Raw genomic sequence first — 15,791 nt, 5'->3', positions numbered from 1 at the left:
CACTTGTCACTGCGCAGCATAAAGGACGCCGCAGGAGTCAGAAGTAGCGCGGAGCCCGGGCCCCGGTAATAATAAAATCGGGGATGGGGAAGGCAATTTGGCAGCGGCGACGGTCTCTGGCCGGGGCGGTGTGGTGCGGGCATTATCGGCAAGGTAATTGCCGATAACATCCAAAATTGTGAATATCGACTGGTAATATCCCTAGTATGCATAGTAGATAATACATGAAAAAAAATGTTGTATACAATGTAGATTGTAATAAACTTCACTTGTGACTCTCTCTTAGAGATGAGCGAACTTACAGTAAATTCGATTCGTCACGAACTTCTCGGCGCGGCCGTTGACTTTTCCTGCGTAAATTAGTTCAGCCTTCAAGTGCTCCGATGGGCTGGAAAAGGTGGATACAGTTCTAGTAGACTCTTTCCTAGGACTGTATCCACCTTTTCCAGCCCACCGGAGCACCTGAAGGCTGAACTAATTTATGCAGAAAAAGACATCAACTGCCGAGCCGAGAAGTTTGTGACGAATCGAATTTATTGTACGTTCGCTCATCTAATTGTAATAAACTTGACTTGTGACACTTTCTCTTTTGGAGCAGGAAGAAATAAATGAAAGCTACGAGGTGTTAAGCAGAGAGTACGAAGAACTGATCAAATTGAAAAGGACCGGATCCATCCAAGCCAAAAACTTGAAAAGTAAATTTGAAAAAATTGGAAAACTCTCCGAAGAGGAAATACAAAGGAAAGTAGAAGAGGAAAGATTACGAAGAAAGGCCACGGATGAGGAACTGAAAGAAAGGGAGGCAGAACATTTCCAAGAGGTCAGGTGTTCTGGATGTTGCGACTAGAGATGAGCGAACTTACAGTAAATTCGATTCGTCACGAACTTCTCGGCTCGGCAGTTGATGACTTATCCTGCATAAATTAGTTCAGCTTTCAGGTGCTCCGGTGGGCTGGAAAAGATGGATACAGTGCTAGGAAAGAATCTCCTAGGAATGTATCCACCTTTTCCAGCCCACGGGAGCACCGGAAAGCTGAACTAATTTATGCAGGATAAGTCATCAACTGCCGAGCCGAGAAGTTCGTGACGAATCGAATTTACTGTAAGTTCGCTCATCTCTAGTTGCGACTGTATAGTAATAAACCCTATTACAGACGCTGTGGTTTTTGCTCCTGTCACCTTAGTACGGTATCCTGCACATATTCAATGCCCAGGATTTGAAGCTGCTGATTTTAATGTGAACTAAAATCACTAAATACAGCTTCAAATCCTGAACATCAGATATGCGCTGGATACTGTAGGTATGAATACACCTATAAGGGCTTCTTTTTCTCTCTTCGAAGCACCCCTTCAGGGTAGGGTCACACGTAGCCTAAACTCTGCGTATTTGATGCACCTGCGTATTTCTGTGCTAGCAAAGTCTATGGGAGTAATAATAAACATCCATTGCTAGCACTAAAATACGCAGGTGCGTCAAATACAGTGGTCCCTCAAGTTACAATATTAATCGGTTCCAGGACGACCATTGTATGTTGAGACCAGGACTCTATGGAAACCTGGTAATTGCTTCTGAAGCGACCAAAATGTCATCCAAAAATAGGAAAAAGTGAGAATTAAAGATAAATAAGTAGATAACTAATCTAGATAAAGCCAATCCTTACATATAAAAGAAAGATCTGCTGGGAGATGTAAATCACTGTGTATGTCAGTGTTTCCCGAGCAGGGAGCCTCCAGCTGTTGCAAAACTACAACTCCCAGCATGCCCGGACATCCAAAGGCTGACCGGGCATGCTGGGAGTTGTAGTTTTGCAACAGCTGGGGGCACCCTGCTTGGGAAACACTGGTCTATGTAGAGGACAGGAGCTTCTTCAGGGTCCTGTACAGTACATGCAATGTCCTAAAAAAGTAAAATGGAGTCGCCCTCACCTGGTGTCCAAAGGAGCAGCTAACCCTGGCACAGGTAAAGAGTACAGAACATGTAATACCTCTCTGTACTGTAGGGGGCGCTACCAGACATCAGTCCGTGCATACGCTTCAGTAATACAGGGGTTTTACCAGTAAATTGCCCCTTCCAATTGGTCGGTTCTTCCGGCCATTGACACGTTGCACAGATCTGGACTGTCCGTAGCATTGTATGTTGAGTCTGGTTTCAACTTACAATGGTCCAGAAAAGACCATCATATGTTGAAACTATTGTATGTTGAGGCCATTGTAGGTTGAGGGATCACTGTATGCAGCATTTACGCTACGTGTGACCACCCTTAGGGCTCATTCACACGAGCGGATTGCCTGGGATGCAACATTTCCGCAGCTGACTTTGTTACCAGTGAGTTTGAAGGAAAAATCTACAAATCTGTCTCTATTGCAGATTTTCTGAGGAAATTCCACAGGTAATCCACCTATGTGCATGAGCCCTAATGGTAGAGTCACATGTTGCGTAATGGGCATTTTTACTCCCATAGACTTTGCTAGCAAAGAAATACGGTGTTTACACTACATGTAACCCTACCCTAAAAGGGTACTCCGGAGAGAGAAAAAAAATATTGCTTTCAAAGCAACTGGTGACAGAAATTTAAACAAAAAATAAGTAATTTACAGATCTGTATAACTTTCTGTCACCAGTTGATTTGAAAGCAATATTTTTTTTCTCTCTCCGGAGTACCCCTTTAGGGTAAGGTTACATGTAGTGTAAACACTGAGTATTTCTGTGCTAGCAAAGTCTATGGGAGTAAAAATAAACACCCATTGCTAGCACTGAAATACGCAGCATTTACGCAACGTGTGACTACCATTAGGGCTCATTCACATAGGTGGATTACCTGCAGAATTTCCGCAGAAAATCTGCAATAGACACAGATTTGCAGATTTTTCCTTCAAACTCACTGGTAGCAAAGTCCGCTGCGGAAATGTTGCATCCCAGGCAATACGCTCGTGTGAATGAGCCCTAAGGGTGGTCACACGTAGCGTAAACGCTGCATATTTGACGCACAGGCGTATTTAATTGCTAGCAATGGGTGTTTATTTACTCCCATAGACTTTGCTAGTAGAGATGAGCGAACTTACAGTAAATTTGATTCATCACGAACTTCTCGGCTCGGCAGTTGATGACTTTAGTCTGCATAAATGAGTTCAGCTTTCAGGTGCTCCCGTGGGCTGGAAAAGGTGGATACAGTCCTAGGAGACTCTTTCCTAGGAATGTATCCACCTTTTCCAGATCACCTGAAAGCTGAACTAATTTATGCAGGATAAGTCATCAACTGCCGAGCCGAGAAGTTCGCGACGAATTGAATTTACTGTAAGGTCGCTCATCTCTATTTGCTAGCAAAGAAATACACAGTGTTTATGCTACATGTAACCCTACCCTAAAGGGGTACTCCGGAGAGAGGAAAAAAAAATATTGCTTTCAAAGCAACTGGTGACAGAAAGTTAGAGATCTGTAACTTATTTTTTTACATAAAGTAATTTACAGATCTGTATAACTGTCACCAGCCGGCGGCTGTCCGGGCATGCTGGGAGTTGTAGTTTTGCAACATCTGGAGGTCTGCAAGGTTGAAGACCACTTCTCTGGAGGTTAAATGTTCTCACATCAAGTGTTCTCAAATAAAGCATTTCAGTGCTTATTACAGTGTTGTAAAACTACAATTCCCAGCATGCCCAGACAGCCTGTGGCTTTCTGGACATGCTGGGAGTTGTAGTTTTGCAAAAGCTGGAGGCATCCTGATTGGGAAACGCTGTCTTATCAGCTGCTGTATGCTCCAGAGGAAGTTGTGTAGTTCTTTCCAGTCTGATCAGTGCTCTCTGCTGTCACCTCTGTCCGTGTCAGGAACTGTCCAGAGCAGGAGTGTTTTGCCACTGGGATTCGCTCCTACTCTGGGCAGTGCTTGACACGGAAAGAGGTGGCAGAAAAGAGCACTGCCTGACTGGTAAGAACTACATTACTTATTTTTTTTCTCTCTCCGGAGTACCCCTTTAGGGTAGGGTTACATGTAGTGTAAACACTGAGTATTTCTTTGCTAGCAAAGTTTATGGGAGTAAAAATAAACACCCATTGCTAGCACTGAAATACGCAGCATTTAGGCAACGTGTGACTCTACTATTAGGGTTCATTCACATAGGTGGATTACCTGCAGATTTTCTGCGGAAATTCTGCAAGAGAGACAGATTTGCAGATTTTTTTTTCCTTCAAACTCACTGGCAGCAAAGTCCGCTGCGGAAATGTTGCATCCCAGGCAATCCGCTTGTGTGAATGAGCCCTAAGGGTGGTCACACAGCGTAAACGCTGCATATTTGACGCACCTGTGTATTTCATTGCTAGCAATGAGTGTATTTTTACTCCCATAGACTTTGCTAGCAAAGAAATATGCAGCATTTACGCTACATGTAACACTACCCTAAAGGGGTTCTCCGGAGAGAGAGAAAAAAAAATAAAAATTTATAAGTAATGTAGTTCTTACCAGTCAGGCAGTGCTCTTTTCTGCCACCTCTTTCCGTGTCAAGCACTGCCCAGAGTAGGAGCAAATCCCAGTAGCAAAACACTCCTGCTCTGGACAGTTCCTGACACGGACAGAGGTGACAGCAGAGAGCACTGATCAGACTGGAAAGAACTACACAACTTCCTCTGGAGCATACAGCAGCTGATAAGACAGTGTTTCCCAACCAGGATGCCTCCAGCTTTTGCAAAACTACAACTCCCAGCATGTCCAGACAGCCGCAGGCTGTCTGTGAATTGTAGTTTTACAACACTGTCATAAGCACTGAAACGCTTTATTTGAGAACACTTGATGAGAACTAGAGATGAGCAAACTTAGTAAATTCGATTCGTCACGAATTTCTCGGCTCGGCAGTTGATGACTTATCCTGCATAAATTAGTTCAGCTTTCAGGTGCTCCCGTGGGCTGGAAAAGGTGGATACAGTCCTAGGAGACTCTTTCCTAGGACTGTATCCACCTTTTCCAGCCCACCGGAGCACCTGAAGGCTGAACTAATTTATGCAGGATGTCAGCAACTGCCGAGCCGACAAGTTTGTGACGAATGGAATTTACTGTAAGTTCGCTCATCTCTAGTGAGAACATTTAACCTCCAGAGCAGTGGTCTTCAACCTGCGGACCTCCAGATGTTGCAAAACTACAACTCCCAGCATGCCCGGCCATCCGACGGCTGTCCAGGCATGCTGGGAGTTGTAGTTTTGCAACATCTGGAGGTCCGCAGGTTGAAGACCACTGCTCTAGAGGACCCATGTAGTAAATGTCAAGGCATGCTGCAAGTTGTAGTTTTGCAACAGCAGGAGGTACACTGTTTGTAAAACACTGCCTTAAAGGGTTATGATTGGCTGTTGGCTCCACTTTCTCTTGGTTGAAATTCTGACAAGACCTTTTGTTAGTAGATCCGATTCCATGACAAAAATAAATACATAAAAACCCAGCCCTGAATACGGACTCTCTAGTCCCTTTATATACACATGGTGGATGTGTGGTTAGGTTTCTCTATTTGTGTTGTACCTTTATATACACAATACACTGTCTGTTACCTAAACGCACCCTTATATAAATTACAGGAAGATGAAGTTGACGTAAGACCTGCAGTCAGAAGCCACGCGCCATTCTCACACAAAGTCAACATGAAGGCGCGATTTGAGCAGATGGCAAAGGCCCGGGAGGAGGAGGAACAGAGAAGGATTGAGGAACAGAAACTCCTAAGGATGCAGTTTGAACAGAAGGAAATTGATGCAGCTTTACAGAAGGTACAAAGTCCTATTTACAAAGTTGTATTTTGGTGGTGGAATTTACTATTATTCCATACTTGGTATTAACTTAGCCAAGACAGGCGACAACTTTTAGTGCTAACAGTAGCAGAATTCTTGTGTATTTAGAATAGTAAATGTATAAGGCACCAGATGGTAGAGACCCAGCATGTCATACAATGCCTTGCCATGTGTATAAGCAGATATATTTGTGGCATTAAAGGGGTACTCCACTGCCCCAGCATTCGGATATGGACTCTGTTGCTTTATACAAATTGATATTTGACAACTCTCACCCACATGCTGCATAAAAATGGACTTGAGATGTGGATTATAATAGGAAAACTGTCACCCGTACTACAACCCGATACACTGAATTATAGTGCGGGTGAGCAGGAGACCGACGCAGGGTCTTTGACTGCTATACCTACCGATTAGAGATGAGCGAACTTACAGTAAATTCGATTCGTCACGAACTTCTCGGCTCGGCAGTTGATGACTTATCCTGCATAAATTAGTTCAGCTTTCCGGTGCTCCGGTGGGCTGAAAAAGGTGGATACAGTCCTAGGAAAGAGTCTCCTAGGACTGTATCCACCTTTTCCAGCCCACGGGAGCACCTGAAAGCTGAACTAATTTATGCAGGATAAGACATCAACTGCCGAGCCGAGAAGTTCGTGACGAATCGAATTTACTGTAAGTTCGCTCATCTCTAATTGTAACTTGAGGGACCGCTGTATTTGGCTGGATGGAAACCTCTCCTGGAACCATATATTTATTGAGCGTTTACCCATTTCTTACAGACCAGGGAAGACGATGAAGAGGAGGCAGCGAGCGTCAATGGTTCACAATATGAAGATGAAGAAGTCGCTCGCTCTGGGGCCCCTTGGTTTAAGAAACCCTTAAAGAACATGACCGTGGTCGACGGGGAGCCCGTAAGGTTTACAGTGAAGATCAGCGGAGAGCCGAAGCCTGCGGTAACGTGGTGGTTCGAAGGGGAGATGCTGCAGGACTCTGAAGACTATCAGTACATTGAGAGGGGAGAAACCTATTGTCTTTACCTACCTGAAACCTTCCCTGAAGACGAAGGCGAATATATGTGTAAAGTAGTGAACAGCAGGGGCACGGCTGCCAGCAGTTGTATCCTAAGTATTGAAAGTAAGAGTTAGTGCTTTGGAAATGTATTGCTTGGTTTCTAACATGTGTTTCCCAAACAGCGTGCCTGCAGGTGTTGCAAAACTACAACTCCCAGCATGCCCGGACAGCCGGAGGCTGTCCGGGCATGCTGGGAGTTGTAGTTTTGCAACACCTGCAGGCACGCTGTTTGGGAAACACTGCTTAACACGCTGTTCTCTCTTTCTTACTCTCGCTCTCTTTTCTTGCTCTAGCTGATGACTATTAACATCCTGCTTTAACTGGAGACTTCCTTCTGACCCTCACTGCAACCAGTCTTTCTTCAGTGGGCCAAAAGACAAAAGAAGCGCCTCTGCATTAATCTGGCATTCCCGTAGTACTGGCGTTAGATTGCATGCATTGCTGCAGCAGCAGAGAACGGCGATGCCAGGGCTGCACGCTGGGGAGGGGAAAACCTGCACATTGTAAAACAGCAGAATTTTATAGTGTATTAAATAAATTTCCTTTGTAGGTCACCAACCTCTTTTCTAATGAGAAATTATTGTTTTGTTCAAGAAGTAACTTGTGCCAACTTCTTATTCTTTCGAATTTTGATTCAATTTGCTAATAAAGAATTTGTTTAACCTTTCAAAGTCTTTTTTGTTTTTGTTTTACTGTGGTAGAAATCCAACACCAAGCAAGGAATAAGTCGAATGCCAAAAAGTGACAATTTATTCATGTTTATTGAAGTACAATGTTACATACAGCAAATATTGATGCGGAAGATACATTTGCCAGTGATACATGAGCAATTTTAACAGAAAAAAAAAAATAGAAAATAAATTCCTTGAAATTTCTCAAGGTTCAATGCTAAAGACTCAACACCACATGACCAAGAATGGCTAAACCTGAAGTTGTAATTGCCTTTATTAAAAGTATGCTAGACTTAGCTTTATAAGAATGGTTTTCCTATCACCGAGTCTTAATATAAACACAAACAAAATTTTTAATAAAGTAAAAAAACAAAACAAAGGGGGGAGGGCAAAGGGTGTTGCCTAGGACATTCAAGTTATGGCCTATATGACTGTAGTAATGGGGTGACCCTGGGAGCCCACAGAAGAGCAGGCTCTAGCCCCTTAAAAAGGAGTACTGTGGTTGCCAAAGGATAGGAGATAAATTATCGCAAGTGGTCAGACAGCCGGGACCCCCCCCCCACCGCAATCTCCTGCCCAGCTCCCAGGCTCTCCTCCGGGAGAGAGTGTCGACCCTCCATGTATCTCTAAGGGAGAGCCAAAGATACAGCATTCAGGTATATCTGGTTTTCCCAAAGAGATACACACGGGGCATGTCGGCAGACATGCAGGGGGTCGACATGCTAAACTCCTGGGAAGAGCAGTGGGCACTGCGCAGGAGGGTCCCAGAAGTTGGGACTCCCCCACAATCAGATACTGATCCCCTTTCCTTTGGATAGGGGATAAGTTATACAGTACCACAGTACTGGCTTAATGCATGCACTGCGCTGTACAGGCAGAAGCAGCCATGAATACATGTAAAATATTGATAGCCTAAATAAGACTGAGTCTCAAACAACCCCTTTAAAAGGTAAGCTACAAGTTTTAAGTGGGACAGACTTTTTAAGCTCTTATTGTGCCCGGCCTGCAAAAAGACCACCACAACTCTCCTTCTGCCGTTCCCCCGTTGCGCCACTATCTGTCTTCAGGAGCAGCAGGGAGAAGGTGGGGCCCATGCTCCGTACATGACACTGCGTTCAGCCTATCACCGGCTCAGGCGGGACATTGCTTTGGTGTGAACAGATCGTCACAATGCAGCAGAGAGGAGACCGGGACCAAAGACCGATAGTGGTGCAACAGGGGGAACAGCAGAAGGTGAGTTAAAGGGGTACTCCGGCACTAAGACATCTTATTCCCTATCCAAAGGATAGGGGATAAGATGTCAGATCGCCAAGGTCCCGCTGCTGGGGACCCCAGGGATCTACCATGCAGCACCCACCTTTAGCAGCTTCTGGAACAGCTGGAGGTCCTCAGGCTGAGTCCATCACAACCACAAGGACGGAGCATAGTGACGTCACGGCTCGGCCCCATTGTGACGTCACGCTCCATCCCCTCAATGCAAGTCTATTGGAGGGGCGTGACAGCTGACCTCCCATAGGCTTGCATTGAGGGGGCTGAGCGTGACGTCACATGGGGCGGAGCCGTGACATCACTATGCTCTGTCCCCGTGATCGCCAGTAATCAGGCCCAGAGCGAACACGCTCCGGGGACTGATTCTAACGGGGTGCGGAGTGGAAGATCACAGGGGTCCCCAGCAGCGGGACCCCCCGCGATCAGGCATCTTATCCCCTATCCTTTGGATAGGGGATAAGATGTCTAAGCGCCGGAGTACCCCTTTAATGTTTGTTTTGTTACTTTTGCAGCCCAGGAACAAAAAGGAGCTTAAGTCTCGCCACAATACTCCGTTAAACTGCGGCAGGTTTTCCACAGCAGAAAATCTGCAACAGATTATACTGACTTAATTGGAATCTGCTGCAGATTTTCAGCTGTAGAAAAACCTGCAGCAATGTAAACCCACAGCAAGAAACTCTTCTAATCTGCTGTGTGAACATACATAGTATACTGCATATCTTGTTATATATCTGCAGAGCTGTTTCTGATGCACTTACATTAAACAGAAGACATAGCAAGCACCTAAAGTTTTCTTCGCTTTGAAATAATTGACATTGATGGAGGAAGAGTCAAAAGTCTGGAACCACAAGAGGTATGGCAACACCTATGACATTGCAGATACTTTACTGGTTCCAGACTTCAGACTCTGTTCATATGCATGTATAGCTTTAAAGACAGGATATAAATCCTCTATTCTCAGCCTCTCTGTCTAAGTTCAACATTGATCTTTATTATTTCATTAAGTTGACTGCTGGCAATTTCTGGTAGCATGATCCAGCTAAGGAGCTTGTGTGTGGTCACTTAGCATATTGGTAATAATTTTGGTAGGGTGATCATGCTACTAGAAAACGTCCATGCCCTCAACTTCAAGAAATCAACATTTTGGGAGAATACTGAACTACCTACCAGAGAACAAGCTATAGGATGTTATTCTAGTCAAGCAGGATGTTAGACCTTCTGACAATCATAACCTTTTGCAGTATCGAGCACAAACATTTACGTGTCAACTACAGATTGGTGCAATTTACCTCAATCCACACGACTGCTGACTAGGACACTGGCTTTTTAATAAGATACTGGCGTCAGTCTTCTTTACACATGGCCCAGTATCATCCGAAGGAAATTTTGGGCGTCAGAAATGCATCTCGCATGTATGACATGTTTATGTGACAGCACATTTGTTAACGGTAAGATACCCGCATAGAAACCGTGTTTATACTATAAAGGTGTTAGCAAGTCACAGCAAAAAAAAATAAAAAACAAAACTAAAAAGATACATTATCGGGTTAGTAAATTACAGCATGAGAAGATCGGAAACTGCTTACCAAAAAACAATGTACAGAGTGAAGGTGAAATCAATGTAGGAGCATTAAAGGGGCATTCCAGCAGCAGAAACTTATCCTCTATCCACAAGATAAGGGGAGAGAGTCTGACCTCTGGTTCCCTGACTCTTCTAAATGGAGTAGTGGGTCAGCTTGTGCTCCATTTGTTTATGGAAGCATGGGAAATACCTGAGCACTATACTTTGGTAACTCCAGGGCTCCCAGAAACAACGATTGAATACTATGGGTATGGGATACGTTTTTTATTGCTGGAATAGCCCTTTAATATATGGCAAGACTAGCAACAAATAAATCATCCAAAATAATTTATGTCAAACATCTAGAAATGTTTAATAAAAGGAGCACTAAGCTGTATAGTTAAAACTGGCTGACAAAAATAGCCTTTAAACACATTGTTAATAACAGTATACTTTGCATTGGGTAAACAGGAAGCTGAACCTTATTAATAGCTAATTAAATGCAAAAGTAACTTGCGCTGCAACTTCAGGTCTAAACATAGCACTTTAGTGTCAATATCATGACTGCAAGATCCTAGGTTATTCTAAGTTCAGCTCAGTAGAACCACTAGGGGTCCAAGGTCCTGCAGTCGACATATGGACACTTAAGTGTGACTATGATTGTCCCCTAAGCTTGAAAAAAATATACCTTTCCTTAATACAGAACAACCACCACTACCCTCTTGCCTAAATGTGACAGGTAGGAGTTCCAAGTTGTCACAATGATAGACAACCTGCCTATCAGATCTATTCTGAACCTTCATAATGGGTCAGACACTTGTCTCTAAACTCCACATCTTCAGCTTTTCAAATCTACTTTTCAGTTTAATATTGTTGCTTTATTAGAAATCACTATTGACTTATAGCTGGGCTTAAACTTATACACTGATTGCAGCTTTGCAGTAAATGTAAGTGACATATGGAACGGACAGAACAGCAGAAGAGTTTGGATAAAGAGGGGAAATTTAATACTATCCCAAACAAAACTAGAGCTACTGGTAATGGCAGAAAAAACAGAACACAAATATTAGAAGGTGCACACTATCCAAAAGATGACTATACAGAAAGTAAAAGGTTGCAAATGGTTAAATATTTAATAGTCACCCTTGTCAATCTTTCTATTGCACAGAAAACTAATCAGGCTTTTATCAGAATGCATGGTGTACAACTACATAAACTTTTATAATCACGTCAGTCCCATATATGCATCAGGGCCTGGTTATCTTAAAGGATTTTCTTTACCCATGGTTAATTTTTAAATTTAAAAAGTTTAATAAACCTGCAGTCACCCCGTCCCCGTATAGGATCCCATCAGTAAAACCACCTTCCTTTAGTGGACGTCACGTGACTGCCGCAGCCAATCAGTGGGCCGGACTACTGTCACATGTCATACTCTGGGCATCACCACTCAAAGACATGATGCTTGGATTACTGCACAGGCTGCCGATTGGCTGTGGCAGTCACGCAATGTCCACTCCAAAAAGATGACCAGGCTGCTGACAGGAGCACGAACAGAGGAGTGGGAGATCAGCGTAAGATCGGAAAGTTTAGTAGCTGCTGGTTTATTTGAAAGCATTTGGGGCTTAAAAAAAAAATTAAAAAATCATCAAAAACTATAACCTTTAGCAGAATTTGTTCAAACATCCTGGGCAATCTTGTAGCCTGAGACTTGCAGAGACTGATGCGATCAGGAGTCAGAATGCCGTTCGACTTGTATGGGGCTTCCAGCATTTTGACTTCTGATAGCATCAGTAATGGGGCAAGTCTCAGGCTTGCCTGGCCCTTTTAAACATTCTGCAGGGCTCATCATGACATGTACTCTTTAAAGTTTTAATATCACTTAAGTATGATTTATTGGGGAGAAGCCATCACCAGTACTTTATAATTAAGAGCATGGTGACAATTTGTAAAAATTTAGAACAAGCATTGGTGGGTAATGTGTCTAATAGAGGAGAATTAATATACAGTACTTTCAATTTCAGCCTTCCATTTGTTTAGTCGTGAAAAGTAATTCTGGTTTCAGTTACCCAATTGCACACAAAAAAAAAAAGGATTATGACATTGAGGTTTCCTAGGCCTATACTCCAGACCTTTGTTCACCTCTAGTGTCTTACCAAAGATTTACTTCTGTCTAGTTGGAGGGGCAGTGTTAAAGATTGAACAATTGCAATTACTGCAAAATTTGGTTTACACATGCCAATATGGACCAGTCAGATACAGAATTATAACTTCATACTGTATATTTATGCATGTAATGCATTCTTTTCAATAGCACAGTCCTATCTTATGTCAGATGCTAAAATATTAGGCAACAGGAAAACTAACAAAACTTCAATGGTCACTCAGCTTAGCACAGATACAGGTTGCAGAATAAAACAAAACAAAAAATAAAACAGAAAACAGTCAGTCTAAATTACTTTTGTCTGTGCTCTCAATAAAAGCAACATAAACTTAATGATCTTCAGAAAAATATTACAACAATCCTAAACTCAGATGCTAGACGGTTTATGTCTCAGATAAAAGTCAGGCTCATTTCAAGTAATAAAATTATGAACACTAGTGCATGGAAATTTTAACTTTGAGGGCAAAAAAATTAATCAGTTGAAAAAGCATCAACAGTGATCAAAAAAACAGTCTGCACTAAAATGCATTATTACGGTGTTACCTTCTACATGAGCCCTTCTAGGTCCATGCTCATCGGCTCACCAATGGCATACACAGAAAGGATTCCTCCTTATGGGTGGGAACTACCTCAGGACCTGATATTAAGAGCTATCATTTGCAGCATCTTCAGCACTGTGTGTGAAAATGAAGGCAGGATTTTGAAACTTTATTTTTAAAATGTACAAATTATGCAGGACTTTGAGATTAAATCAGTACACTTTGTTTCAGAAGTTACGAAACAAATGATCGTAAAAAAAACAACAAGATCATACGTGGCTGGTTGGCATACAATCAAATTGCATAAAAACCATGGAAATAATAATATGACTGCCATTATGTACTGTCAAGAACTTCACAACTGTATAAAGAAAGCTAGCAGGAAAACATTAAGTGCCTTTGATACAGAATTAAAGAAAAAAAATAAAAATATATATATACCTCCCTAACATACATAACATTCAGCCCAAAGACATTTTTTGGTGGAGCAGATGTTTGCATAGAAAAGCACAAACCTTAAAAAGGGACAACATGATAATGCAAGTATGCTTCCTTAGGTTGTGCTTACCTGACACATTGTGCAGCAGAACCTAAGGTGGAAGATCAGGGAAGGCACTGATGTATTTATTATTTCAACTCTTTCCAACTATATAGAAATTTTAGACCTGAAATGAATTAGACAGCCTCCAATTGTAAAGGTCATAAAGGTAATCTGAATTGTATATCAATAAAACTGATGACTTTAAAAGTGAGACAAAACGTCATGCAGAATGTCAATCAACGCCCCCACCTGTTCATAGACAGAAGTGGAGAGATCAAAGGCAAAGAAGAAAAAAAAAAAAACAGAAAAAAAAACACACATTGCCTACATACACTATCTGAAATGTCATTTTTCTGCATTCTACGAGTTTAAAAGTCAAGACAGAAAAAAAAAAAAGGCAATGGGCTAATAGAAATTATGCCAAGGAAAAGTCACGCTGCCTTGCGGCTAAATTCACATTTGCAGATTCCCTGTACAACTAAGTTATGTCTAACATTCTCCAATATGTAACTGGTTCTGCAGCTAAATCCACAACATGTGAATACTTACCTATGAAAGAATAATTATGGGATTTAATATACAGCACTGTATATAAACTCAGCATAAAACATTTTGTAATACTTACAGTGCATATAGAGAAAGCATGACGTGGTTCTTACCACTATAGATCTATTGTTACATTGGATCATTTTAGTACTACGGCAAAGAGCAAAATGATTTGGGACCCAACAAATCAGCAGTGATCAAATGTGTAAAATAAAGAACTATACTACCCAACTGCACACAGTAAAGCAAAAAAATTAAAAAGTCACCATCTGCAAATTACTGTACTGTATTGCAACTTAGACAAAAGAGTAAATCCATAGCTATAAGGTGGAGGCATGAGAGATGCAGGTAGGGTGGATACAATTCAGAGTATTTTTATGCTAATTTCATACATGCTGTTTTGATGCAGATTTTGAAGAATCTCTTCTACTCCCTTTAAGAAGCATTCTTTAAAATACTACATCAAAAAGAAATCTCCAGCAGGTCTCAGACTGGCATAAGGCCACATTTTTGCACCCGTATTACTACCCCATGTCCTGGACTGACCACATTTCTGATGACTGCCCGTTTGAGTCAGACTTGAGATCAGGCCGGGACTTGCAGCCATAATAAAGGCACAAGATATGTGGCCATATTATGCCCATGTGAACCCGGCCATAAAAGGTTGTTCCACAGAGGTCTGGAAAAAAGGCTATTTTAGTCTTTGTTGAGCAAATGTCAGTACTAGATTAGATTAAATAGAAATAGGTATAAAGTATTCCTGCGGAATCTACACTTCTGGCTTTGGCTCTAACAAAAAACAAAACATGGCATTAAACACTGAAAGTGAGAAAGCACCCTGCTACTAAAGTCAATGTAATACGGAAAAACTAGTTGAAACTGGATAGTACATCATTTTGAAATAAACAGCAGCACACAGTCGGTAAGTAAATAAGTCAATTTATGAAAAAACAAACAAAAAAAACAAGCGCATAAAAAGTAAACTGGTATGAAGAGAGACAACTTTACAGGTCTGAACAGTGGTCACAATGCAGTGGAATCGGTCTGCTATATAAAGTTATATACATGCAAGCAGAGGCAAGATGTTATGCTGTCTACATGTCAAAACAGTAAAACTCAATTTTGTAAGAAAATAAAAATCGAAAAGAGGAAAGAAACAACAACCATCTTCCGTTATAAAAAAAAATTTCAGCCTTTCCTATGAAATACGTCCTTGTAAAGTATTCATATAATTAAACATGTTTTCATTTAAATACTCACATATCCAACTTACCGACACAGGAGGTTTCATATTATTTATTGTAAAGCACAAAACAGGCATTTTAAAAGTGATAAAGTATACATTGAAAAAGTACATTTGTATCACAAAGCATCGACCACATAATAGTTGCAAATACATTTGCTGGAATGTGTACATCTACACTAATAGACTAAAAACAAACCAAGTTTTCATTTCTACACAGAAATATAGCCTCCTATCAGTCAGTAGTGATAGTTTATGTACATTTTCAAAACATTTTTTTTTTTTAAACCAAAACAAAAATTAAGATCTTCATCAAGGCGTCTGCATCCAAACATTTAACAAAGGTTTTCCCCAACACAATGAAGCAAATACTGTACTGTCCACTTCGCATTATTGGCCCTGTGCAGAGGAAATACATAAGAGATACA

The 15,791-nt window shown here is 41.7% G+C and overlaps 2 protein-coding genes across 19 annotated transcripts in view; one reads left to right on the top strand and one right to left on the bottom strand.

Annotated features, from left to right (window-relative positions):
• Positions 1 to 7,489, top strand: part of NEXN (nexilin F-actin binding protein) — a 48,908-nt gene extending 41,419 nt beyond the window's left edge. For 11 of the 12 annotated variants that reach the window (XM_056532642.1, XM_056532637.1, XM_056532636.1 and 8 more), the window contains 4 exons: positions 599 to 820; positions 5,555 to 5,740; positions 6,541 to 6,895; positions 7,126 to 7,489. In XM_056532642.1, the coding sequence (XP_056388617.1) occupies positions 599 to 820; positions 5,555 to 5,740; positions 6,541 to 6,895; positions 7,126 to 7,139 (777 nt within the window). In that variant the 3' untranslated portion in view covers positions 7,140 to 7,489. Of the gene's footprint in view, positions 1 to 598; positions 821 to 5,554; positions 5,741 to 6,540; positions 6,907 to 7,125 lie in introns of those variants that run through there. The other variant, XM_056532635.1, reaches the window with a different exon arrangement.
• An 84-nt stretch (positions 7,490 to 7,573) lies between these two features.
• FUBP1 (far upstream element binding protein 1) overlaps positions 7,574 to 15,791 on the bottom strand; it is a 32,676-nt gene continuing 24,458 nt past the window's right edge. For 6 of the 7 annotated variants that reach the window (XM_056532624.1, XM_056532623.1, XM_056532621.1 and 3 more), the window contains one exon: positions 14,437 to 15,762. In XM_056532624.1, the coding sequence (XP_056388599.1) occupies positions 15,754 to 15,762 (9 nt within the window). In that variant the 3' untranslated portion in view covers positions 14,437 to 15,753. Of the gene's footprint in view, positions 13,699 to 14,436; positions 15,763 to 15,791 lie in introns of those variants that run through there. The other variant, XM_056532619.1, reaches the window with a different exon arrangement.

Source organism: Hyla sarda, chromosome 7, assembly GCF_029499605.1.
Source record: "Hyla sarda isolate aHylSar1 chromosome 7, aHylSar1.hap1, whole genome shotgun sequence".
Classification (NCBI taxonomy): Eukaryota; Metazoa; Chordata; class Amphibia; order Anura; family Hylidae; genus Hyla; species Hyla sarda.
The sequence above is the reverse complement of the archived record's forward strand: the minus strand, read 5'-3'. Positions and strand labels throughout refer to the sequence as shown.